Genomic DNA, 27,881 nt, shown 5'->3' on the forward strand with positions numbered 1-27,881 from the left:
TAAAATGTTAAAAATTGATGAGCAGAAAGAGAACGAAAAAATATTACTAAAAAATTTACATGGAGAATAGAATTGAGAATTAGGCATGAGCATCACACACAGCCTGGTATTTTTACAGGATTGAAATTCCATTCCAGGGAATGGAAGACGAGGTGATGTGGTATGGCAGCTTCCATTTTGGCAGTCTCATCAGGGTTTGGGGATGTGTGTAAACAAATCAGCTTTCCACATGGAAGGATCAGAGGCTGGAAAATCCAGGCTAGGAATTACAAAAATAAAGACACACATCGGGAAGATAAAGACACAGGATGCCCCGTGGAACACACACCAACATGACGGGACCATAAGCCCGAAGATAGAAGAGGAAAGATACAAGCATCAGTCACAGGTTCTAGCTTCCTAGAAAATTGTTCCTGCATCAGACACTCAGAAGACAATGCCTCACTGGAATCATCTAGAAAAACACCAATCACACACACAATTGTTTCTAGAAAATTTCCACTGCAATGTAAAAAAACTAGAATAAACAATTCATATAGGCAGATTATAATTTATTTTACCACATGGAACTTACAATAATCAGTTGGAATACTAAAAAGTCTTTATCAAAACTCAAAGATGGCAATCTAATTTTTGACCCCCACGCAATCTGGGGATGTTTCCAGACAATTCTACAATTTTGACATCAATACAAGATATTAAATAATCTAGATACAACACTGTACTGTGCTAAAGGGGACAGATTAAAGGACTGAAAGATCTGGACTTGCACACTGTAGAGATGTAGTTCTGGACAAAACCACTTTATTCTCAAATTTCCAGCTGCTTAACCTGGGGGCTACTACCCAGCCCTGCCTACTACCCAGGAGGCTGTAAGGAAAACATGGGACAGGGCTCTCAAGACTATAAAAGCCAGTATTGGGGAATTTACCAGTTGTATATAAGATCTTTTTAATACAGAAAAAGTACTATAAAAAGCCACTCAATAGATACATGGTACACATTGGAAAACAGTTTTTCTGGTTATAATTTAAAAGCGTAATTTAAGGGAACAAGCTGGCTGCTTAGGAGGCACTATAATTGCATCAGTGTAAGACACCAGATGTGCCATTAAGACGAATGTGCTAATCTCATGCCCCAGGCATCAGGAGGTCATTAGGTAGCACAAGTGGCAATTACGTCATACCCCTTTTCTAGCCTGAGCTATAGATTTGTTTCATTTGTTAACATTTCATCAAGACTATGATTCATAACCACCATTCATTCCCTCGGTATTTGCTGACAGCCGATGATGCACAGGGTTTCCTTCTGCTCACCCCTCATACCCCAGACAAGCCTGTGGAATTCCCAGGCACCCTCCCTATACACCCTCCAGGAACCCTATTCTGTTTGGGAGACAAACAAAAATACATTGCAGTTTAATTTTATTACCAACAAACAGAACAAATGTAGACTCATTATGTCTTGGATATGGCCTTTTGAAGTCTGCACTGGAAATCTGAACTCAAGTACAATCGGGAAGCTTGCTGCTTGGCTCTGGCCAGGCAGGGTGACTTGCTGTCCTTGTACTGGAAGCCAGAGTCCCCAGTCCACAGGCCCAGACTGGGAAATAGCAAACTCTGTGGATTTAAACTCTTGGCTCCAAAGGGCAATCTCCTCCTTTGGCACTGGGGGCACACAAGGGATATTCTGGTGGGTAAATGGAAGATAATGGGATAAACCACACAGGAAATAACAGTATATATGGTGCTGCCTACCTGGGATGAGGGAAGGAGGCTGGAAAATGTTAATTAAATCCAGTTGGGCAACTGTTAAGTATGAATGAAAGCAGAGAAGTAAACCACCACAACCATATTTATTTCACTCTTACTACAAGGGCAATACATTTCTTATTTCTGTCTAACATTTACCAAGTGATTTACATGCACTGTCTCATTTAATCCTGAATTAAATAGACACTCTATAAGCTAGAGTCTATTATTATTCCTATTTCCTAGGGACAAAATTTGACACTAACACAGTTATTCATCTGCCTAGGCCCTAGGAAGTAAAGGCAGCATCAAGGATTTGGATCTAGATTTTTCGACCTCCAAAACTCAAGTTCTTAAATATTATTCACCACATCTCCTATTATGCAAACTATGAGTTGGGTTACCTTGACTGCAGTGATATAGGACATGTACTTGTCAAGTAAAAATATATTAATACCAACAACAACAACAACGAAATAAGCCTATGAAAATTAAAATGACTCAAGAGGAAATACAGGAAATTTTGTCTCATAAGAGTTTGAGTTTGTTTTGTTTTTTTTTTTAAATCAAGCATGTAATACTCTACTTACACCTCCTACTACAGATGCAAATCTGAAGACAAGAGTTGAGGAACCCAAAGTAGATTTTAAAAAGAGAAAAATAATTAGGTAAGAGAAGAACAAACCAAGAAGAGGAAGGGGACAGAAAAGATAGCACTTGAAAAACGCAACAACTACGAGTGAAGAAAAGCAAACAGAAGGCTCACACCCCACTGTCCAGATGCCAGCCTGATAAGTCATTACATACACATTTGTGTACACACACACACCCTTTCTCATGACAAATATGCAAAATAAGAGCTGCTACAGTTACAGACTTGGGGAAGAGAAAGTGTGTGGAATCATTATTGACAAGAAGCTATGGTAGGATTATGAAAGATTTGGGAGGGTCTCTACATACAGAGCTTCATGCCCACACGAAGGTCCACGGAAAAAGTCAAGACAGGCCTTGTGGAGTTGCTTGGGGCACGCAGATTTCCCTATGAACAAACCCTCACTTCTGGCTCAAAGCACCCCACCTTCACCTCCCTGGGTCTATACTCTCCTACTTCTTTCTTTAGCCGCAAGCTTTTAACTTCCTAGGACTGGTAGTTTTAAAATCAATGTTTTATTTATTGTTTAAATAAAATAGTACAAGGCCAGCTTACAGCTTTCAAATCCAATTAGATAAATCTAGGAAAATAGCAAAAGCAACTTTTTTTCCCCCTCAAGATAAGTATTAAGAGAATCCCTGGCTACTGTCATTTTCAAATTTAATTGCAGTGGTCTGCGTGCAAACACTTCCACATGCATACTGTGATATTTGAAGGGCTTCCAAGGGAGAGAAGCGAGGATGGGACATGGTCAACCAGAGGTAAATTTCAAAGCCTCTCCTAGTTCCGAATCCTTTGGGAAGCACATTAGGGCAGGGTATTTGAAAATAAAAGATTCCACTTACATTCTTTTCTTTGAAAGTTATGAGAGGAAGAAAGCAATCTAAATACAACCCTATCATCTATTTCCCAGATATGAGAGTAAAATGTATTCTCTATTCCAATCTGAGGGCCATTGTTGTCATTAGGCAAAAGTTAAAAGCTTATTTTTTTAAAGCAAATTCAGGCAGCATTTTCTTCCTTAAAACAAAATACCTTAACCAAAGAAGCACTCAAGAAAAGTTTACTAAGTTAACTGAAAAATAAGTGCAAATGATTTGACTGGGGTGGGGTGAGTTCTTTTCCTGAGTTCAATTATGTATCGCCAAAAAACCTATTTTTTAAAAGTGAAAAGCTAAAAAAGGGATGAAAGACAGAGAAAACTTTCAGTATCCTAAAACATTTTCAAACTAAGGATTTAAAACTTCAGAAATGATGCACATTTGTGTGTGTCTGCATGGCTGAGAACTATGAAACAATTTTACCAGTTTACCACAGGACCTATTTTAAAAAACATTCTCTCCACCACTAGCATTCATCCAGTGGGTTACCTTAGCAACTGAAGGAATATAACACTAGCTTGAAATGTCAGAAATTAAAGTGTGGCCATGTTTTCCCATTAGATACTACCAAGAGTAACACAGCATAGAAAGTAATATTGAGTGTGTACACAATTGCTTGAAAAATGTTGAGATTTAAAAAAATACATACAAAACCCTAGAATCTATTGATACCCATAATGTATAAATTTCAAAACTCAGAAATTTTTCAATAATGAAACTTGCATTTTATAATAAATCTGTCCTTTATGGGTCTCCTATGCCCAGGTAGGATATGCTGATATAAATTTTAAACGTGCTATCCAGTACAAAGCTTTGGGGCATAAGAAACAAAGCTGACATTTCACATAGTCCACAGACCTGCAAGCAAGTCTTAATAACTCAATATGTCATCTCCTGGTTAATAACACCTGGAACACAGTAAAATTGGAGTCAACCACCAGACCCACTCTCGTTAGCCATGTTCTACCTTCCTTCTATTTCTACAGCCAGCAAATTGTATCCAAGGATAAAAAACAAGGCCAAGCTCCATTTCAAGTGTTAAACAAATCTTGCTTCTTACTGGTTTCAGATCTCTTTCCTCTATTCAAAGAAAGATAAACAGATATTTTATGCTGTCAAACACTGCTGGCTCACACATTCCCTTCTCCTGTTGCCTAGAAAAAAAGGTGATGGTTCCGGTTCTGTGGCTTGAAGCAAGATGTAGATGTCACAGAAAATTGGCAGTTCCTACTGGGTCTTTCGTAATGAACTGTTAAGTCTCACTTAATGGCTTTTCCTACAGATAAGAAGCAATATTAAAACTATTCTTTAAACTCCTTAAGAGAACACTGAACAATCGACACATTTTACACTTGTTGAATAAACCCTATTCTTATAAACTTTTTTTCTGAAGTCTTTCTGACCCTCAGCATTGCTTTTGTTATTCTATTAGTAGTAAAATATAGGAAAAAAAAAAAAAAACAAGCATTCACCTTCAAAGGGAAGAAACTTCTAAAGGCTTTATAATTCTATAGGCAGGAGGAAAGTTTAACTTGTTCAACTTGATAAAACAATAAATTAACAGATAAAATTTTCCTAGTTTTATTTAAATAGTTTAATATGCTTGCCCTGCAGATTCAATCCAAGGTATCATCTTACTTCAATGTTCTCACCACAAAAAAAGAAATCGTAATTGTGTGTGAGGCAGAGGTGTAAGTTAATGCTATGGTAGCAATCATTTTACTGTATATAAATGTAGCAAGCAAGGCATTGCATACCTTAAGTTTACACACTGTTATATGTCAATTGTAGTCAATAAAGTTGTAGGAGCATGGGTTGTTATGTTTTTACAATTGGCATAGTAAACTCTTTCACAAAACAGGAACTTCTGCCTATATGGAAATTTTTGAACATACAAACTACTGGACCTTTGCAGAAATGTCCAAATTCACTTTTCACAATTGTAATTTGCTTTGGAAAAAACTATCTTGAATCTGCAATCTGTTGCTATGTACTAGTTTGTAAGTGTAAATATGTAAGATAATTTTTACATAATTTTAATAAGTAAATACTTTATTTTTCTTAAATCAGAAAGCATAACCATGCTAAGTTCTAGCTGCCCCATAGGCTGGGAGAGGAGCCACCCTGTTCTCAGAGGCCTCAGTCCTCTGAGATGGTGTTTGTAGTTCCCCCAGGCTCCTTAGTGTAAGGCAGTCTCCTAAAGGTGATGGCAAGCTTGGTTGCTGGACAGACATGTCAGACTTCGGGGAACAAAAGGCAAAAGAAGTAATTTGGATGAGCCAAATTACCAGTTAGAACAGAGTATTTTATCCCAGTTAACCTCATTGTCAAAAATATATCAACATCTGAGAGATTTCTGTTCAGGAAAAAAAAAAAGGCAAAAAATCCAAAACCAAAGATTAATTGTGAAATTTTATGGTAATTTATTACCAATTGAAGTTTGTAAATTTGTGGTTCTGAGACCCTGCAAAAGCTCTATTATAGAAACTATTTCACAGAAGGAATGGTCTTAATTTTATAAAATAGGAATCCAATTTTTATTTATGGCATAAAATTAAATAAAATCTGGGATGTTTCCTTCCCTAGAACATAACGAAGTTGCTTTGTGAATAATGATGGGTAAGATGAAGGACCAAGCAAAGGCTCTGCTTTTCTTTATAAGACACAACATTCCACGCAGACTCTGAGCCTTCTCCAGGATCTCAGGCTCTCCTGACAATCTCCACGACCGACCGAAAGAGGGAAAAATGAGGACGTCATTACAAAATGCAAGAAACTACAGTAATGCTTCACAATAAGGCTTCAATTAGACTCATTCAAACAGTCATTCCAGAAATCAACTGATACTCATTCAGTGACCTATTTATATTCCAAAAAAGCATAAATAAATAATTTTAGTAAGTGTGAATAGCAAAACTTTAAATGACTTCCAATAAATTTTAGGAGAAATAATTACTCGGAAAGAAACTTTTCTACTTATGATACCACTACTACTAGCACATGAAAATCTCTAGTGGATCCCTTGCCTCAGTTGGTTTCTTACTTTATTATTGCAATTACCTCAAATGCAAACACCAATAATAAAATATGTATAAGAGAAAAAGACATATTGAACATGTAAGATTCTGAACTGTTTAAATTAAGCCTCTATTGAACTGAATAAGAGTGAATGAGATGACTCATAGGAGACTCCAAAATTTCCCACTTTTCCAAGAAGCACCATATGTGCGGTTCCACAGGGAGCAATTCCCTGTGAAAGAAATCCAAAAACTAGCTGAATTACTCCAACACAAGGGTAAATGGGAAAATATCCATATGGAAATGGGTAGGACAGGTTGAGATAAACTCACCATAAACTCCACCCTTGGCACAGCACCATACCATCAGGAGGGAGCCCCCAATTTCCAACATATCCCTGAAAAGCAAGGGATTTAGATCATACCTCTAGCACCCCAACTTTTAAGATTCACACCCAAGGGACCAACCTAGCTCTGAAAACCAAAGGGGCTTGCACCCATAAGTCCCACAGGACTGTGCAAACAAAGAAGTCTTTCTTAATGAGCACATAAGCACTCAATGTGTCATTCCTCCCCCTCCCCTCCCCAGCATGGAGGGAACTGGCAGAAATATCCACTTTCCAGTTTTTCCCTGGAAAGAGTTTGACTACATAATTTATAAGCTGCTGCCCATAGGTTAGCATGCATCTAGGGTCTGACTGTGCTCCTCCTTGAAGTCCATGGGAATCAGTAGGATCTTTCCACGCCTGCTCTCTCCAGCTTACTCCAACAACAAAGCCAGCATATCTCTTGGAAGAAGCCTACATACACATCTGGGATGTCAGCTTTTATGGCTCCTGCCCGAAAGACAGGTCCCCAGACAGCCTGGCTCCCATAGCCAATGGGGCTTACATTATGAGTCCCACAGGATTCAGTGGATAAAGAAGCAATGGTTAATGCACACAAGCACACACCACAGTCATCCCCACAGGCTTCAGTGCAGAGGGAATAGGCAAAAACAGCCATCTCCCGGTCTTTCTCTAGAGGGAGGTTTGACCAAACACTTAGCAAGCGCCTACCTCAGCTACTACCAGCACTTAGGTGCTGACTATGATCCTCCCCAAGACACACCCTCAACTACCGCACCTCACTAAGAACATAGAAGGCAGTTTGGCTAGTCACAAACATTTGAGAGAGAACCAGGAGCACTGACTGAGCTGATTGATGAGGTTCATTTTCTACACAAGACCTGTCAAGACAGGGACAAACCTGTTTTATCTAATACACAGAAATCAAACCAGAGAGTCAAGGAAATGAAGAAAAATAGAAGAATGTGTTCCAGACAAAAGAACAAGGTAAATGTCCAGAAACAGATCTCAATAAAATGGAGATAAGTGATATATCCAATTGAGAGTTCAAAATAATGGTCACAAAGATGTGCATGGAAGTTAGGATAGCAGTGCATGAACAAAGTGAGGGCTTCAACAAAAGATAGAAAATATTAAAAAGTACCAAACAGAAAACACCACACTGTGGGATATAATCAATGAACCAAAAATTCCAATCAAGGGGTTGAAAAGCAAATGAGATTAAGTGGAGGAAAGGATCAGTGTAGTCAAAAACAGCAGTGAAACACATCCAATCAGAGAAGAAAAGGAAAGCAGAATGAGTTTGAGTAGTAGAGATAGCTTAAGAGACTTATGGGACATCATCAAGTAGATCAATATTCACATATAGGGGCCCCAGAGAAGAGAGAGATAAAGGAGCAGAAAGTTTATTCAAATAAATAATGGCTGAAAACGTCCCTAGCTTGGGGAAAGAAACAGACTTAAGTCCTACAAGCACAAAGTACCAAACAGGAGGTACCTAAAGTGATCACACTAAACACATTATAATTAAATTGTCAAAAGTTAAAGACTAGAGAGACTCTTTAAAACAGCAAGAGAAAAGCAACTTATTATGTATAAAGAACCCTCATAAGACTATGAGCAGATTTTTTAGCAAAAACTTTGCAGGCCAGAAGGGAGTGGGATGATATATTCAACCTCCTTAAAGAGAAGAAGAAGCCAACCAAGTATATTCCATCCAGCCAAGTTATCCTGCAGAAAAGAAGTCACGTCTTCCAGGGAAACAAAAGCTGAATGAGCTTATCAGCACTAGACCAGCCTTATAAGAAAACCTGAAGAGAACTCATGGAGCTGAAATGAAAGAACACTAATTAGTAACAGGAAAGCATGAAATTCACTGGGGTAAATATATAAATTCAGAATATGCTAATATTCTAATGGTAGTGGGTAAACCACTTATAACTCTACTGTAAAGGTTAAAAGACAAAAGTATTTAAAAACAGCTATACAATAATGTCAATAGACACAGAATATGAAAGATAAAAACTGTGACATCAAAAACAAGAGTGAAAATGTAGACATTTTATACTCACTGAAGTTATCAGTTTCAAATAGACTGTTATAGCCATAATATGTTTTATGTAACCATGGTAACCATGAAGTAAAACTTTATGGTAGATACACAAAAGATTAAGAGAAAGGAATCAAAATATGCCACTACAGAAAATCATTACATCACAAAAGATGCTAAGTGAAATAAACCAGACAGGAAAAAGACAAATTCTGCATAGTATCACTTATATGTAGAATCCAAAATAGGCAATGGTGGTTACCAGAGACTGGGAGTGGAGGAAATAGAGCCTGATAAAAAGGTACGCATTTTCAGTTATAAGATGAATAAGGTCTGAGGGGACAATGTATAATATTGTGACTATGATCAATAATACCATATTATATAACTGAAATTTGCTAATGGAGTAGAACATAAGCGTTCTTACCAAAAAAAAAGGTAAATACAAAGTGATATGAATATTAATTAATGCAACTGTAGAAATCCTCTTATGATGTATATGAACACCAAACCATCACATTGTACTCTCTAAATACAACTTGTTAATTATATCTCAGTATAGCTGAAAAAATAAACCAGGCAGTTATAATCAGGAGTTGGGGGGGGGTGCCATTAAATTAAGAGTTAAGAACAACAAAAAACAAATCCAAAATAGTTCAAAGTTAGCAGACTCCCACCAAGTAGATTTGAGTAGTGAGTCAAAATACATCTACGAGAGTATACATGTACACTCTCAAAATCTAATATAGCCCAGCTGAGCTAGGGCACTAATGTCAGTCCTTCACTAAATAAACTTGATTATGTCCAACTGCAAAATGATTAGTTTATGCTCAATCATTTTGAAAATGAAATCTATACAATGAAAAACTGTACATTTCCCCCACTCCAGAATGTAATACTATTTCTAGAATCAAACTAAAATTAATACAGAAAAATCTGTACTTGAATTTACTCATTTAAATGCCCAATTTGTTTTTAAAAAGCTAGACAAATTCTGGCAAAAGTACCATTAAAAGGCATCTGTAAAGTCTACCAATTTTAAATTAGCCATTATCCATAACATACATATGGAACAACACTACGGTATTAAAAGCAAATACCTGAACCAGAGACACTCTATGGGGGGTGAGGGGAGGGGAGGGTTTGGGGACAAAATAAGGAGGGATTGGGGACAAAATAATGTATGGGAAATATAAAAATAAAATTTATTTAAAAAATAAATAAATAAATAAATAAAATAAAAGCAAATACCAAGCTTAAAAGTGACACCTCATGGAATGAAGCAAATCCCCAGAGCTGATCAATTGCACAGTAAAACATGGGTGTTAGCTCTACGCTTAACACAAGACTGCTATATAAACTGGCGGTTACTTTACCTCAGGTAACATAAACTGTTCTTACAGAAAGTCCAGAAAAGATCCTAGAAATTTTCAAAGAATTCTTTACAGTACCCACGATATTTATCTTTTGTTTATTACCTATTCTGTCCAGACCAATTATAATAATTAACTGTCCTCATATGTGCATGCAATACACTATATATGGGAATTATATATTGTTGTGTTCAACAAAATAAAGATCATCTCTATATTTCCAATTAAATTACATAGCTTGTACTCCCCATCAGAAGCACTTTTTCAACAATTTAGCCTGATATCTAGTATAGATTTTTATACAACTGTATCTCTGTTAATACACAGGTTCCACATGGTTGTAATAAGACTATTCAGCCTACTCAGTCTTTCAGTAAACAGGAGGCATTTGGAGACAACTCCAAAAATTAGTACCAACATAAAATGAATGCTCTCCGTGATGCTGACACTTTTAAAGATGTCAACACATTGGTTCCATTTCCTGCATGATCACATTTCTTTGCAGTGTTCCAGAGTTGGCAAACATGTTTTTCCTTGCCTGAAACACACAGCAAAACCCCCTTCTCACAGCAAGAAAATGTGCCAAGGTTAATGGAACCACAGCCCCAAACAGTGGGTTCAAGGGCTGGTCACAAAGAAACAGCCCATCTGTCCCTGGGACAAAGCTCTTCACCCCTTGGAACAGGGCAGCACAAGCAGCCCAAAGATGAGTGGGCGCCTGGCCACACAGAGCCAGGGTCAGAAGCAGGCAAGAAAACCCACCTAGGGAAACAGACAGCAAATTATAAGGCACATTTTGAATTTACAGACCCACCTTCAAGTGAAGGATTTCCCAAGACAGTCCACCCAAGAGGCAACTCCAAATGGGTCAGAGCCAGCACGAGCTCCTCGTCCAAGGCAGGCAACGCCCCCACTGTCAGGGCGAATGGAGTCAGCAGGGTCTGATGGCTGCCGGCTGTGAGGCGATCAGCCTGGGTCACCAGCAGACGGGCCAGCCTGCAAGCCATATTGTCCACGTAGGTCACTGAGCTGGAGCCCATGGTCACTGGGGAGTAACCTTCTGAACAGAGGCACACGGATACTGTCACTGTCTCCTGGAGCGCATGGCCTGGAAGACAAGACAGTGAACAGGTCACCCAGAGTCTGGAGGACATGATCTCACTGTGTCCAAAGTCCTCAGTCTCACTGCACCATCTAAGCAGACCTCACATGTCAGGACAGCGAGGCAGAAAGGAAATGCAGCTGGTTCTCTTTAAATGCTGCCAAGCCCATGGGACTAAGTTAAAGCTGATTCCATCTTTTCCCAGTGACTTCTGATCTTAAAACTAATCTTTATGAACGGGGAGCATTTCAGCATCTATTCTCCTATCAATAACAAACATGTGTTTGGTATACCTTAACCTTCTACTTCCACCCTACCCCCTAAATTCAAGTTGTCATTGTAAAGGCTTAAGCGCTTCACTCTGCCATTTCCACCTGAGTCATATTTGTATTTATTAGGCAATGGTTTTATAAGGTGACACCACAAAATTACACAAGTCCACCCTCCTTCCACAGAAAATCTAAGTGTAAGAGTCAGGATAGGTAAAGTTACTCTGCAGAAATATTTACATACATTGTTCATTGCCCACAACTTCTGAGAATGGCTTCTCCATGTCTGAAGGTGTTCTTAATACTGTGGTAGGGGTGGGGGCCACTGGATCCTGCTACCTGTCCGTCTTCCTTACACTTCTTTAATTTTGCAAAGGTCAGTGTACTCCTGCCCAGGTATCCTGGTCCTGGCAGAATTTCCAGGAATTGGCACCACAAAACCTCTGTGATTATGATAATGATGATGGGACAAGAAAAGAATTAACATTCAGCCACACTGGGCCCTAAGCACATGGCTTAGGGCTCCAAGTCATGCCTGCTCTGTTTCACTCCCCAAAAGCTTTGCTGCCCAGGCTTTGGGCACAAGAGCATCCTGTGTTTACTAAGTAAGAAGGACTGCAATTCTCACGTCACCTCTTTAAAAGTGGTCCAATGGCTGAGGCACAAAATGCAGCCCCTCACCTAGACTACATATATCCAGGACACAGCAGAATCTGCTCTACATATTTCTGACAGGTTACCCTGATAAAGCTGAAAACCAGGGAAATTTAAGATTCAGGAACAGGGTGCCATATGTGTATAGGGAATCTCCTAAAATGAAGGCAAGAACCCTGTCTTCGAAGCAGACCACAATGTAATCAAAACCATTTTCTTTAACTAGGGAACACACCCTCTCCCACTTGAGAGGAAAGAGAAAAGACAACACAAATTCTGGTATTAGGTGTGGCACTAATTGTTTTCTACTTTTTCTTCATAAGCAGTTTGATAAAAAAGAAAACCAAATAAAGAAGGAGAAGCAGGAAAGACTTAAATGAAAAATGCATAAACAAAAGGCAGATGCAACATATGTGCATCCAAAGGAAGCCCATATTATTCCTGAGGATTGGCTCTTTTTCTTAAAAGGATGGGACTTACTGGCCAGAGAGAGACATGCCTAAAGTTGTCCACATTCTCAGTGCCAGATAACAGGTTAATTCATCAAACAAACCCAGGTAGACGGGAAGGTCTCTGTGTCTCGACAGCCCTCACCATATCTGTGTTGTTGCATGTTTACTGTCGACCTTCTCTCCGCATGCACCAGGTACAGTACAGAAGCACTCAGAAACATTTTCCATCTAAAAATGAGACCAGGGCCTCCCTGGTGGCGCAGCGGGTTAAGCACAGTGCTGTGAAGCTGTTCGCAACCTCTGCAATACGGGTTCAATTCCTGGCCGGCTGGGAAGATTCCCACATGGCACAGCAGACCTCTCCTGTAGCGCCCGCTGCTCCCCTCAGCAGTGTATTTGGGTCTGTCTGCCTGTTCTGCACCCCGCTCTGTCTCTGGTGGGTCCTCTCACCCTCCGGCGCCTCTGGCCTGAACATATCCCAGCTCTTGTATAAAAATAAATAAATCTTAAAAAATAAATAAATAAAAATAAAAAATAAAAAATTTAAAAATACATTTAAAAAATTAAAATGAGACCAGTATTATATGAGAAAAGTCAAAGTTTTCCCCTAAAATGCAATTTAACAGGACTTGAAGGACCTACAATTAGGTAAAGTGACCAATCAACAAAGAACAACAAAACACTCCCTGTAGTGCAGGTAAGGGCATCCTAATCACACCTTTCAGCTACAGCTCCATGTTTCCGATGAACAACCCACACACCATTGGAAATACGGGAGGAGGAATTTTGTATCTCAGAAGGGCTACTTGCTCATGACAACACTTTAAGATACATTAATTTGTCATCTGTCACCATGGTCATTGAAATAGACATCTGGGAAAATTACAAGTTTCTAAATGTGAATCTTTGTGTAGAGGAAAAGGAAAAGTTTGAAGATGAGATCTGACAAGGAGGAGTTTGGATGGACAGGGAGACAAGCAGAGAAGCCCAAACTACCCTAGGGAAGAGGCAGACACTGGGCTGCTGGGCTGCCCGCAGGAGAATGAGGGGGAATGAAGGTGAACTCTCCGTGTCTCAGCTCCACCTGAGCCACCCTAGCAAGGGAGACTCCAGGAAGTGATAGTGCGAGCCAGTGTCTCCCCCGGACTGCACACACAGCACACCGAGCGCTGAGAGTGGGGTCTAAGGTAAGGCTGCCCAGGGGGTTGCAGACACGCTGGAAGGACCTCAGACAGGAGACAGTCCAGTGTGAGTGTTCTTCCTCGCGTGACCTCCCTCCCTGCCTCTCTGTCTCCCACCCCCATCTTGCAGCACTAGTCCTTTCTCCTGGCCTTCTCCCAAGGCTGTGTCCTGGGAGGGAACATGCTCACAGACAGATTCCCAGCTGCACACTCAGGAGCACACCTCACCTGGAATGCTGGATTGGAGCACATTGTCCTCGGCGCGTTCTGCCATCACGATGTGTCTCTGATGTGCTCCATTATAAATAAAGTAAAACTCAGCATCTTTAGGAAGGTAAACATTTCTGCCAAACGTGGCATAAACCGTCATCTGCCCCTGAAAAATAAGTAAGCCAGCATCATCATATTTCCTCGTCCAGGTTATAAGAAACCACAACAAAGGGGATGGGTCCAAAACCATGTTGCTTGTTAAGATCACTTCATGTGGTTGAGCTCAAATAATGAGCTTTCCTTTCCAGCAACATTTTTGACAACAGGGAGATACTTTTTGAAATACTTAAGTGTGCTTGTCAGAGCTGGTTTGTTCTGTATTTAAAGTTGAAGACTAGATCAGAAGGAAGAGTTGTTTTTTTTTTTTAATTTAGTAGATGTATACATGTGATACTTTGTTGTCTTTTACTTCCTTTCAATTCTTGCCTCTTGTATTAATGTTTTCCTGCATCTGAGATGGCACCATAGTCCAAAGGTTCAAAATTACCCTTTCCTCCGGATTTACCCCATAGTAGAGCACAGTTCATTGTAAGAATCTTAAATATTCACAAACACTGCCAAATTCATAGTACCATGTGCTCCCATACTTGCTATGCCATTTCCAACTGTTATCTGTCTTTCTAAGGGATTTGCAAATCCTCTTTCTCATCCAGTCTGGCTTCATACTTTCTCTTGAGAACTTCTGGTGGGCAAAAAGCCCTACATAGTGCCCTGGTCCTGAGGAGAAGAGAAGCCACCTTGGGCCACTGAGGCACACTCTGAGGCAGGAAGGACTCGAGGCAGCAGGCAGTAGGCTGGTGTTCTCAAGGAAATCGCCATCCAGGGGCTGAGTGAGGGGCTGTGTCAGCACTGCCAACAGCATCTAAACAGCAGTCACGAAGGAACCTGCCAGATCATCTTGGGACCCCAAGGACTCTAAAACTGGGACACACCCTTCCCTGGAACACAAAAAGGGGGTGTGCAGGGAGAAGCAGCATTCTGCCCAGCCTCTGGGAGTGGCAGGGAAATGAAAACCAGGAGGTGGAAAGGGTCACCCCCTGGGGAGGCCTTCAAGGCTCCCTCCAACATGCAGAAGCATCTGGACTCTCCTGTACATGCCTAACAAAACAAATGTGCTCGCTGACATTTCCCTACCCTGCGACAGGGGAGAAAAGTGAACAGAGAAACATCTACACAGTCCCATTAACACTTGCTTGCCTTTGATTGATGTTAGCACAGCATTTCATAGGATATCTACAGGTAGGCCATCAGTCACAAAAACAAAATCAGTGCAGAACTCCTCTTTCCAGCAACCACGTGGTTATTTCATCTAAAATTCTTAAGATAAAAAAGACCATATTTTCCTAGGGGTTTGCAATCCATCACACACACAAAGTTATCTTAAGCCATGAATTGGTATAAACACAAATGGTGGCGTTCTGAAAAAAAATCCCAATGGACAATTTAGAATTGTCCTTTCTCTGCATGTCAGCACGCACACATGCACACACAGAACCAATAGAAAGTAACACGCCAAGAAAAATCTGCCATACAATAGCGTTTTTAAAACGTCCAGGAAGAGGATCTGAAAAGCAAAAAAACAATAACAAATGTCTGACATGACTGAGAGAGGAAACTTAGATGAAATTCCATTTCCTAAAAAAGGAAGAACAGCTTGCTTTAGTCATGTTCCTGGTTGCTAAAGGGACTGCTCCTTAGCCAAGGCCAGAATCTGATCTGACCTGCTGGAGATTTTTTTTTTTTTAAATAGAAAATGAATTGTATAAACAGATCAAAGTTTTTCACAGATCACAAGGATATCTAATCTGTATCTACTCAAAACAACGATCATATTACTATTTTATTTGTTTAGGTGAACAAGGACTACAACTTATAAAAGAGTTTAATGGCAACCCTTTCCAATGAAATAGAACCCCAAACAGTACAGCTTCATAATTCAGTTACGCCTTGCTTTCAAGATCATTACAAGCTTTACAGCATTTAAAGAAAATAAACAGGAGTCAGGTCAGAAATAAGAGGCGTCCACTCAAGAGTGACACCCAGAAGTCCTAGCACTAAGCATAATATTCAACAATAAAAGGAGTCTCTTATTTGCTTACCAAAAACTGATGAGAAAGACACAGTGAGAGATATTGCAGGAGAAAGGCAGAGGTGGAAGGGAGGATGAAGAAACCAACACAGAGACTCCGTGACATACAACAGGACAGAGTTAGCCTAGGAGGTTGGCAGGAGAAGAGAGAAAGTATGAATATGAAAGAGCAAGAGTATTTTCATTCAAAAAAGTTAGCTAAAACTAGAGACCAGCAGGAAGAATGGGCTTCTGAAAATATGCTGAGGAACAAGCACAACATGAATAATCAGCCAGAAGTGACCATTTTTGGCTAAGATTCTAGACTAACTACTGTGGCCACTGAAAATCTGCTACTTCTCTTCATTTTATTAATGGCAAAATAAATTCCAATTTATAAAATTCCAATGTGTCTTTATCATTTCCCTGTTTGGATTCAATCACATACTTTGTTTTAGGCAATTGACAACTATAAACATTCCCACGTGAATTTGAATCACTGCTCTCCTATGCAGAATAGAGATGTCCTATCACCTTTCTGTCAATCCATTTCATCCCAAATAAAGGCATTCATATATTTCACTGAAACTTCTGGAAGCAATAAGAGGCATAATAGGCAAAATTATCTACCCACATTAATATATAAAGTTGACATACTCTATTCAAAACCAAACTAATTTTTTTTTAAATGAATGTCAAGCTTTTTCTAAAGTTCATCTGGAATCACAAATACACATAAGCAGAAACAAAAATTTTGAAAAAAAGAATGACATTTGAGCTATAGAGGGAAGGGTCAGCACTTGCTGGCCACAAAGCAAACCAGAATAAAACCATGGTAATGTATAAATAGCACAGAGATAGACCACAAAGTACAAACACTAAAAACAAACACATTGAAATTAAGATAAAGGTCTCATTTCAAATCAGTGGGAAGGGAACAGACTGTGAAATAAGTTGTTTTGGAATAACTTTCCATTAGGGATGAAACCATGCCTCCTACCAAATAAGGATATTCCTAATTTATTTGATACTGAACACAAAATTGATAAATGCATAATTAGACTGTTTAAATTTTTAACATTGAATAATAGCAATTAAAGGTGACTAAATTTAATCTATATTGACACCACCCTAATAAATCAATTTTAATTTTTCCTATTTCCTTCCAGTTTTTGTTCAACACACAGCTAGTTATTGGAAAGCTATACTCATGGCATAAATACACCCATCCTTGTGCTTTTCTCTCTTCTATCAAAAGCATTTTTCCATGTTGTTCTGAACTTTGCCACCATTCCATCAAGTTTTTGATGTTCTATAATTGACTTAATCACCCTCTACTGTGTGTTAAGACTATTTCTAATTTAATAGTATAAACATTTTCATGACTATTGTCTTTGAGGCCTCTAAATTATTTAAAAAATGGACCCAAGAATGTGAATAATTGCTACAAATTGCCAAACTGCTTTCTAAAAATGTCCTATCAACTTTCATCACCATCTGTGCTGGTCAAGAGCATCATTTTCATCCCAACTTTGTCAATACTCTTTTTATTGTTATTTCCTAAGCTAACAGATAATAAAAAGTTCATTAACTTAACTCTTATTTTTATTGCCAATGAAATGTATTGTTCACTTTTATCTATTACTAAATAAATGTTGCCAACATTGTTAACACACTGATCAAATTTCAATTTAAAGAACTCTACTCTTTCTACTTCTATTCACAACCGAATTCACTTTCAACCTTAAGCAGGTCAAAATTTTCACTTTCCCAAATAAACCAAATGAAATCAATAACAGAATAATTCCTTTTCCCCTGACTAGTAAGGTTGTACCTTATACCCAATAAATAGCACTCAAATACTCCCCTAAGACTTCCAAAGGCCAGGTAAAATGGGAAAAACGAATGTGAAGTAGGAAAACGTGAACTATAATCATACTAAATCACCTCATTATAAACATATGTAAAAAATGTAAATTAAACCTACATTTTTGTTTTTACCACCAAACATTCTCTTAGAGAAAATTCTTCTTGTAAAACTCATGGGTAATTCCCAAAGACTAATCCTTCTGCTGAAATGTGAATGTATGGATTTATTCTCAAAGAACCAAAAAGCTGTTAAATATGTGTGCCACATTAAAGTGTATCATCTAACTCTCCTATTCCTCTTCCATGGTGTTTAAGATAGATAAGATCAACACTAATGACAGTTCTAAATGCTTTTTCATGGATCTATGTCTCTTATACCCTGAAAAACCTGGTGGATGTTTTATCCAAATCACTGGTTATTCTTGTATTAATGTTCTCCCTCGCAGTCTTTTTCTTCTCTTTTCATCTCTGTAGACAATGTATCTGTACATAATTACACCTTGCCAGTAATAATGTCATCTGCTGAACAACAACTTTATCTAGTTTCTAAAATGCCTGGCACCAGTAAGCAATAAACAAACACCGTATTTTTAAATTATGACAATGAGAACAATGTGTGCATCTTTTTACATGGATTTTCCTAATCTGGGGCCATGGAAAGCATCCATCAGCAGGTTTCAGGGGGAATGGGAAACTCCTAAAATAATTAGAAAATTGTTTTTGTATGTGTACAAGAAAATTGTTTTTGTATTCTCCAAAGACATCTAAATATTCAAGAAATGTTATGAGGGGAAAAAAAGCATTATGCTAGCTTTTATGTTAGGTGTTAATTGACATGTAAAGTGTTATAATGAAAGCCATTATGCTAATACAAAAATAATGGTCAATGTGAACTATCAAATTTAATTCTGCCTTAAATATTTGAAATTTCCTCATAATATATATTAGTTACAATAACCCCAATACGTGTGTATGTACATATATATTCTTAAATTTTCTACACAAGGCCTTCTCTCAGAGCACAGTATGTTAAATGTTGTGAGATCCTTGATAAGTTCATTAAAATATAATATTAGTAATACTAAGTAATATTAGTTAAGTGATTAGAAATACAGGTAGTAATTATTACTAGTACTAACAATATTGAGTTCTTTGATTTCCTTTCCAACCTCCAGGTTATGGCTATCCTCATTACTTTCCTCAAGCACAATTCCAAAGAAAGTACTATCATCACAAAGTCCTATTTCAAATTACTGTGTTAAACACAATCCTTTAAAACAAAGTGTGAAACTGCAGAAATTATTTCCTATGTTTGTATACATATTATAAATATATGCCTACCTATATACCTACATATATTATTTATATATATAGTACACTTCATAATTTATAAAGTGTTTTATTTTCTCATCTTATTCTCACAATAATACCTGGGAAGCATTATTATGATCTTATCTTATAAATGAGAAAACTGAAAATATCAAAACTGAACTCTCCTGTTCAAGGTATAGGACACTTTCCTACCCAACATATTATTATTGCACAAACAGCAAGCGCTCAAGTATTTATTAACTTATCTACACCTTTATATTTAACATTTATTGTATGCACCTAATACAGGGGTTCTCATTTTTAAATCCATGGATAGATATAGGGTGGAGAGGGGAAGGCAGAAAAGTGTTACATACTCCCTCTGAAGATATATACAAGGTTTTAAGCATGCATCGGGAAAGCATCTGTTTTTAATAAGATGTTTAGAAGGGTACAAGAAACATGACTCAAAAAGTTTAAGAACCACTGATTTAAAGCATATTTATTTATTTATTCCCAAATTATGTTTATTGAGGTAAAGTAGGTTTACATCTTTGTATCTGCTCCGAGGGCTATAGGTTAAAGCCTCTAGAAATGTATACTTTCACACCCTGCTCACCATCAGAACTCCAACAATCCTTCACCATGTTCCACTGGGTCCCTACCCTCACCCACTCCCACTCACTACCCTCTCCCTCTGACTACTTCAGTTTTACAGTCAGATGTTAAGGGTTTAGTATTAGTTTGGTTTTAACTGACTAGGGTAAAGAAAATGTCAGGCTTTTCTGCCCTCCCACCATCAGGATAGATGACGGATCCTTGCGGTCCTGAATGCATGCCTGATGGCGGGCACCTGGAGTAGGGTGTGGGGGGGCACAGGTAGATGGGATTCACCTGGGCTGAGACCGTGCTTTTAAGGGCGGCATCACGGGGACGCCAGCAGAAGCCAAAAGAGAAGCTGAGAGAGAAGCAAGAGACGCAGAAGCCGAGAGAAGGCCGGAGAGCCCAGATAGAGTGAGGATTTGCTGGGGGCTGGGAGGACTGCCAGCCTCCCGGCCCCCCAGCACCCTTACCTGCTGTGTACCGGGTAAATCCCAATAAAAAGACCTGCAAAAAGCCACTAAGGACTCTGATTCCTCCTTTACCCGGTCTGCTCGATCATAGGAAACCTGCACTGTGTCTATTCCTTACTCTTACACTGACCCTTTATTATGTTTCTCTGTGTTCCATATGCTTTTTTATGTTCTCTGTTTCTCTGTGTTTCTCTATGAATCCCTGTATTAGGTGCATACAATAAATGTTAAATTTAAAGGTGTAGATAAGTTAATAAATACTTGAGCGCTTGCTGTTTGTGCAATAATAATATGTTCCATTAAGTGAGACCATGTCATATTTAAAGCAACTTTTGTATTGCATAAAATATCTAAATCATTCAAATTTATTATCCTAAGTCAAAACTGGGTTAATAAGATACAGGTGAATGTAAGTTGATTAGATTCAAAGGAAAATATGACAATGTCTAAAGTTATTTAAGAGACTTACAAGAAATAGCCTTAGAGGTAGGAATTCAATTTCTTGTTTATTTTCTCATCTTATTCTCTAACAATATTGAGAAACAATTTCCAGAAATAATGAAATAAGAGCACATTAGGCCAACATTCCTGCTGATAAAACTAGAAAACACAAACAGGAAAAATTAAAAGGTCGTATTCTTAAAGATATCTGAGAACTATGGAAATGGGGGTAAAATAAAATTTCTGAAAGGAAGAGAACTACTCAGGAATGCTGTGGAAACCAGAAGACAATTGAATGACATAAGCAATTAATGGAAGTTACTGATTATCTAAAATTCCATATGTAACAAAAATGTTCTCTAGAAATGAAGCTGAAATTAAAATGTTTTATAAATGCTGAGAGAATTCATTGCCAGCAGACCAACACTATAAGAAATACCAGAGGGAATTATTCAAGCAGAAATAAAATGACCTTAAACAGAAACATGGCAATGCAAGAGACAATGATAAACAGTGAAATGGGTAATACAGTGACATCTAATGTATAAAATAAAAATAATATCATTGGTTTAAATATATTCAGAGCTGCAATGTCTGACACAACAACATAAACAATAATAGAACTGCAGTATCTGGCAGTTTTGGGAAAGTTAAAATATCAACTTACTACAATTATAATATGTCAAATATACATATTTTAAGTTGAGGGCAACCACAAACAAAATAGTTAAAAGACTGTATAATATAGAAGGAAAAATGAAAACAATATTTAATTAATCAAAAACACAAGGTAAGAGACACAAAGAACATAAACTTGTGTGAAACAGTTGTATAACAGATATAATCCAACTATATCAGCGATTATATTAAACATAAAATGACTAACCCCAATACAATTAAATTAAAAAGCAATAATAATACCTACATGCTACTTACAAGAGACACACTTCAAAATAACACAGAAAATCTAAATGTAAGGCGATATACTGCATATCACTAACCAGAAGAAAGCTAAGTATAGTCCAAACAATATCAATGTAGCTGTTAAAGCAAGACACAGTACTAGAGAAAAAGAGAATCCTTTTAGCATAAAAAGAATTAGTTGAACAAGATGATATGATAGTATCAAAGCTGTATGCAGCTAACAACATAGCTTCAAAAGATAAAAAGGAAAAAGTAACAAATCCAAAAGGGAAATACACATATCCATAAGCACAATGGGAGACTTCAGCATTCTTTTCTCAATAGCTGACAGAATAAACAAATAAGGCAATTTTAAGGATATAAAAGATCTGAACTATGTAACTAACCAGATTATGCCTCAAAAGGATTATTATAAATTGAAGGCATATATCAAAATTTTTTAAATGCAGCCATTATTCAAACCTCTGCATTAAACTCAATTAAACATAAACACACAAACTCTCAATGACGTTCACACCTCTGTAAGATTGAAAAAGCCTCTGTTTCTGTAATATACTGTGTTGACTTAAAAGACAATTCATGACTCATGAATTGTTGACTCATGACAAGTAAATGATTCCAGATTTCTCACAAGGCCAGAAGCAAGCTTTTAAAAGCTCCTAGCTTGTTTCCTCTTAAAAGCACTAATTTACAGAGTCCACAAAAATATAAAATTTCTAGAAACTGAAAACAAAATTCTGGTCCTTTAGCAGCATTTCATAGTAAGATGTGTACTGAGCTGGTTATGAGAAGATTTAAATTATATTCTCTACTCTTATCCCAGTATTTCTTGAGGAATAAAGGCCCTGCAATTGGCTCCAAAGTGATCAAAGAATAAAGCAAAATGCAGTTTAATAGTTGAGCAGTTGCAATTTTAGTCAATAATCCACTTATGATGAGTCATCACTCAGTCACCCAAAAAGTACCAATTCTGCCTTAGTCTGCATTGATAAAAATCTAATAACTCCATTAAGAATGGGTATGGATCAGTTCTTCTCTATACCTGTCAGACATACCTGGTCCATGAGATACCTGAATGTAAATATAGACAAAACTGACAAAATATTAAGGGAAAAATGATAAGGGTGAAGAAGAGACTCAAAAACCATGTTGTCGTATGAGGAACAATTGAAGGAACTGGGACTGTTTTGCCAAAGAAGAAAAGACTCATGGGTAAATGGTCACTGTTGCAAATATCTGAGGGTCTATCATGCAGATAAGGGATTAGGCATGTTCTGCAGGTCTCGAGGGGAAAACATAAAACAATGGAGGGAAGGACAGGGCAGAGTTCAGTCCTACAGGGAGAACCTTCTAAGGATCAGAGATGTTTAGGGATTACTTCAACTTAGGAGAAAGATAATGCTTTTGTTCTTGTTTTGTTTATGTGTTTGTTCTAAGGGAGACTGAGATAAATAACTTAAAACTCCACCTAGTCTTAAAAGTCTAGAATCTGTACTACCTGGTTTATCATTATAGATTATCAGCTCCAATATGAAAAAATGGGTGGACTAGATTAAGGGTTTTTTTTTTTAATTATTTCTCCATTATACTTTCCTTTTGATTTATTTCTTACCTCCTTAAGTTGACGCTTAGAATATTTTCATTCTCTGCATTAGTAGTTTTCAAACTGACATCAGGGGAACTCTAAGTTCCAATAGAAAATGGTGAGGGTTCACAAACATTTCATTGAAATTTCATTTTGTAAAACATGTTTCCAGTTATTTTTAAATGTAAAATGATTTCATTTGCTTAACTGTATTATTTACCAAATTTCAACACACTGGATATAATAGGACCTTGTATATAATAATTTACATTGTGAAGCTTTCAGAAATATAAAATTTTTATGAAGGAGACTATTAAATAAAAATAAACCACCACAATGGAGAAGGCCAAGTGACAAGCTAAGTAATTATTCTCATTGGATTAATAAATGGAGTAAACTTAAATTAGAATAATATATTTACAAAAATAAGTTTTTATCCAGTTCACATATTAAAGTTCCCATAATACTTCATTAGAAGGAAAGAAGTTTCTTCTTTAAAAATAAGTTTCAACACAACCACTTACAGTCTCTAAGCCCTGTGACCCTAGACACCCTCTGCAAAGTCACTAGTTAACTAATGATCTAAGGAAACATTCTTCCAAGCTCATTATATATCTCTTGTCTCAAACAAATTTACATTTGCAACACAGTAAACACTACAATTCATCAGTTGCAGATTCAGGTTGAACCTATGCAGATAGTAATCTCACATGGTGGTTATTTAACACTTGAGGTCTACGGATTTATGTCAAAGCAAGTGTCACGGGAAGGTCAATTTCACTCGCTGACCACACTGAAGGTGCCAAAACAAAACCAACACTATCAGCAACACAAAGAATTCTGTCTCCATGAATTGATCACTCCTGACAAAGAATACAACTAGCTGTATTCTTATTTCAGGATAGACCACATAACTGGTGTATGCCACAGGAAGTCCCTATTATGAGAGTACAAGAGAAGAGGGCAGTGCACTTTGCTCCTCTTATCTGACCAGCATCTGTGCCAGAATACCTATTCCACCTCTATCGCCAACACATATGCCCATGCATGCACGCACACACACATGCTCTCTCTCTCTCTCTCTCTCTCTCTCTCTCTCATACACACACACACACACACACACACACACACACACACACGGCAGATCATTCTTAAATAAAAGTATTGAAGATCGTGCCAAATAATACCCAGTGCAAGATTAAAAAAATCAGGGAATCCTAACTAAGAAGCATAGATTCCAAAATATACAAAATATAGGACTAAAAGAAACCTAAGAGTTCATATCTAAATCCTTACTCAATAGCTAGGGAACCTGATAGCCCAAAAGGCTGCTCTGAGTCTCATCACACAGTAGACCTCAGGCTAGCATCCAGGTCGTCACCCTCCATCCAGAACTCTCCCCACTGCTGCAAGCTACTATTCAGAACAACTGTAATCTCTGACCTCAAAAACCCCTGCTGCTTCTCTAGGGGCTGAGAAGAGCCTCTATGGAAACAAGATCAGAATCAATCAACTCTCCCCAAGTTCCTCAGGACTCACTCCCACAACATCCATATCCCTGCATCTTCCTGCCCCTTCTTTTCCTAGTGTCCCATTTAAACTAGTCTCACCTTTGATAAACTAGAGAGCACTTCAGGGTCTGTTGTTCCTCTGACACTTTTCCCTCTCAAATCAGAGCACATCCAGGTAAAAATCATGGAACACGAGGAGCCACAGAAATGAGAGCAGCTCAGTAATGAAGAAAAAGCATCCAGAAACACAATTCAACCCCAGATCCCAAGAGTGTATGGGAGGCTCTGGGAAGCCAGCAATAAAAAAGACAAGGATGAGAGCTCAGTAGGGAGGGAAAGGAGGGACAAATGACAGCAGCAGTGGGCTACAGAGTAATGACAATGGCAAAAAGAGAAAGGACCAGAAAGATGAAGCAACCCAGAATTCAACTGCAACACAAAAAGTGATAGAAAGATTGAAAATAGGTAGATAAATGAAGTAAGTAGAAAAGAAATCTCTTCCTCCAGAAACTACAATCTGGAAACACTTTTGTAAAAAGGAAGGGTGGAGGAGGAAAAGAAGCTGAATTTTGATGCCAACAAAGAATACTCCCTCTCATCTGTTCAAAATCAAGAGCTAAGGGCAAAAGCAGCATATGGAATGTTGTATTTCGGTGACACATTATAAAGGGGAAGGGTGGTTTTTCAAAATACTCACATCCAGCAAATTATCACACCCGCTATCTAGTAAGCCTGTCTTTCCCATGTCACATACAAACGTGCAGGAAGAGGAAAGGGCACGCTTAAGAGAGTCCTTTTTTATTTTTAGTCCGACTTTAAAATCAGCAATGGCTATAGAATTCAGGAGCCCATTTTTCTATCATTGTCCATTTTTGCCCCTTACTTAGCACTATCTCCAGATCTTCAGACCAACTGCTCAGGGCTCTCAACCAACAAAAAAACAGGACTGACAGAGAGCTGCCAAATGTTGGCTTCACCAGAGGTATCATTCATCCAAAAGTCAGTTGGAGTCAACTCCCTCTTCCTAATTCAGTGCAAAGCCCAGCAGTGCAAGAACAACATTGGTAGCAACAAAAACAGAGAACCAATCCAAAAAGTCTGAGCATGCAATTAACCTTAAGAAAAAAACCTTCTATTTCATAAGTATTTCTCTGTTCATGATGCTCTTCTGTGTACTCTATCCCAATTGAACCTCACAACTCCCCCCAAAACCCCAAAGACTCAAACAGGTGAGAGACTGGCCCACAGTCCACCATGTGGCCAGAAACAGTCCCTAAGTCCATACATTCTTTCATTCCAGGTAGATTGTGAGTGGCTATTTTACTAATGGCTCAAACAAGCTCCCTGCCTTCCCTATCATTCTAACAGAGAGACAATAAACAAATATTAAGTGTCTGCTATGTAAAGAATTCATAAGAGCTGATAAGAATCATCTGGGTGGTAAGGAGAGCTATGTTTTCCACAAAATTGCAGAGAAAAGCCTGTAAGAGGTAACATTCTAAAAGAGATCCGAATAAAGAAAGAGACTGAGCCATGTGGAGATGAAAGAACTTTTTAGGTTGACAGACTAATAAGTACAGAGGCCCTGGTGTGACATGGGCTTACTTGCTTGAGAAACAGCAAGGACACCTGTTGGTTGGAGCAGAAGAGGCAAAAACAGGCAGGGACAGGGAAAGGTCATTGTAGGGATGTGGCTGTAAAAGTGTCAAGATCTGGACTTTGTTTTCAAAGCATCATCCTAGCTGCACTGGTGAGACTAGTCCATGATGGCACTAGGGTGAAATCCCGGAGCCCCAAAGCAGAAATCGAAGCGAGATTCTTCCAGGGTATTTCTCCCATACCATAGAGTTCTTGATGTGACTTTCTTTCTGCCAAGAGAAGGTACCAATTTCCCATGAGGCCTTGTCTTTATTCAACTTTATAACAGACTGCAGCAGCTCTGGCAACCCTGTGCCATGGAGAAGATGGAAGCCACAAGGGCAGAAATGGACACTTTCCACTATGGTAGTTCCAGGGCCTTGTGGAAGATTTGGCCTATATTTCAGGACCTTTCCCTCATTTCTTATAGATACATGGACATGGATGAACATTAGGAGAAGTGGATAGAGAGAGGGAGACAGACAAAGCAATCCCTACTTGCTCTTCAAATCCCTTGGAGTCAACATATGCCTCTAGTGCCATATAATTAGAGGTCAGTCCTTCCAGGTTGCAGTGGTACTTACATGACCCTTCGTAATATCCAAGGCTTTCTGCAGTTTCCTAATTTTCTGCTCCTCTTGAATATTTGTTTCCTTGACTACACCTTTAGCTATGATAAATCTCTTTTTTTAATACCTAGCACCATTTTAACACCCAGCATCCACCACTCTTTTTTTCTCAGTGCAAGCTCACTTGCCTTGGTCAACTATCCCGTGTCAAAACTGCTCCTTTAGAACACATAATACACAGTGGAAAGAGCCATCACATAAAACAGGATCACTTGGCAGTTCACTCATTGACTAATTTCATCAGAATTACCTCATGGACCTTCTGCTTGACCTGAATACTCAGTACTGTGCAGGGTGAACACTGGCTGGCTGTGGATGAGAATTCTTTAGCACTCTGAACAAGAGGGGAAACCCTTCACCTCTCAAACTTGTTTTAACTCAATGTGGTAAGTTCAAAGAGCACATTGTTACATTATTTTCTGCACTGTTCTATTTTTTTTTAAAGATTTATTTATTTATTTATACATACAAGCACTGGGTACAGTCAGAAGCGAGGGAGGGCGAGAGAATTCACCAGAGTCAGAGCGGGGAGCAGAGCAGGCAGAAGGACAGAAGTACACTGCTGAGGGGAGCAGCGGGAGGCAGGAGAGGTCTGCGCGCCATGTGGGACCCTCCTCTGGTGGCCGGGGAGCAGCCGGGGATCAAACCAGTACTGCAGAGGTTGCGGGCGGCTTGACAGCCCAGCGCTCAATCGCTGCACCACCAGGGAGGCCCTGCACTATTCTATTTTTAAAATAAGTTTAAACCTCTTCATGTAGGAGTTTTCAGTAATAGATATATAGATATATAGATATATATATTATCTGATTTGACAAAAATTGAATTCTCATACT

At 38.4% G+C, this 27,881-nt stretch overlaps 1 protein-coding gene across 1 annotated transcript in view; it reads right to left on the reverse strand.

Moving 5' to 3' along the window:
• LOC119260417 (rho guanine nucleotide exchange factor 28-like) overlaps positions 1–27,881 on the reverse strand; it is a 200,889-nt gene that overhangs the window by 95,884 nt on the left and 77,124 nt on the right. Inside the window, exons 3-4 of the mRNA XM_037529350.2 lie at positions 13,958–14,105; positions 10,886–11,179 (exon numbers count right to left, since the gene is read on the reverse strand). Coding sequence (XP_037385247.1) covers positions 10,886–11,179; positions 13,958–14,105 — 442 coding nt within the window. The remainder of the gene's footprint in view (positions 1–10,885; positions 11,180–13,957; positions 14,106–27,881) is intronic.

The sequence above is a fragment of the Talpa occidentalis genome, unplaced genomic scaffold (genome assembly GCF_014898055.3).
Source record: "Talpa occidentalis isolate TD23 unplaced genomic scaffold, MPIMG_talOcc4v2.1 talOcc4.6, whole genome shotgun sequence".
Taxonomy (NCBI): Eukaryota; Metazoa; Chordata; class Mammalia; order Eulipotyphla; family Talpidae; genus Talpa; species Talpa occidentalis.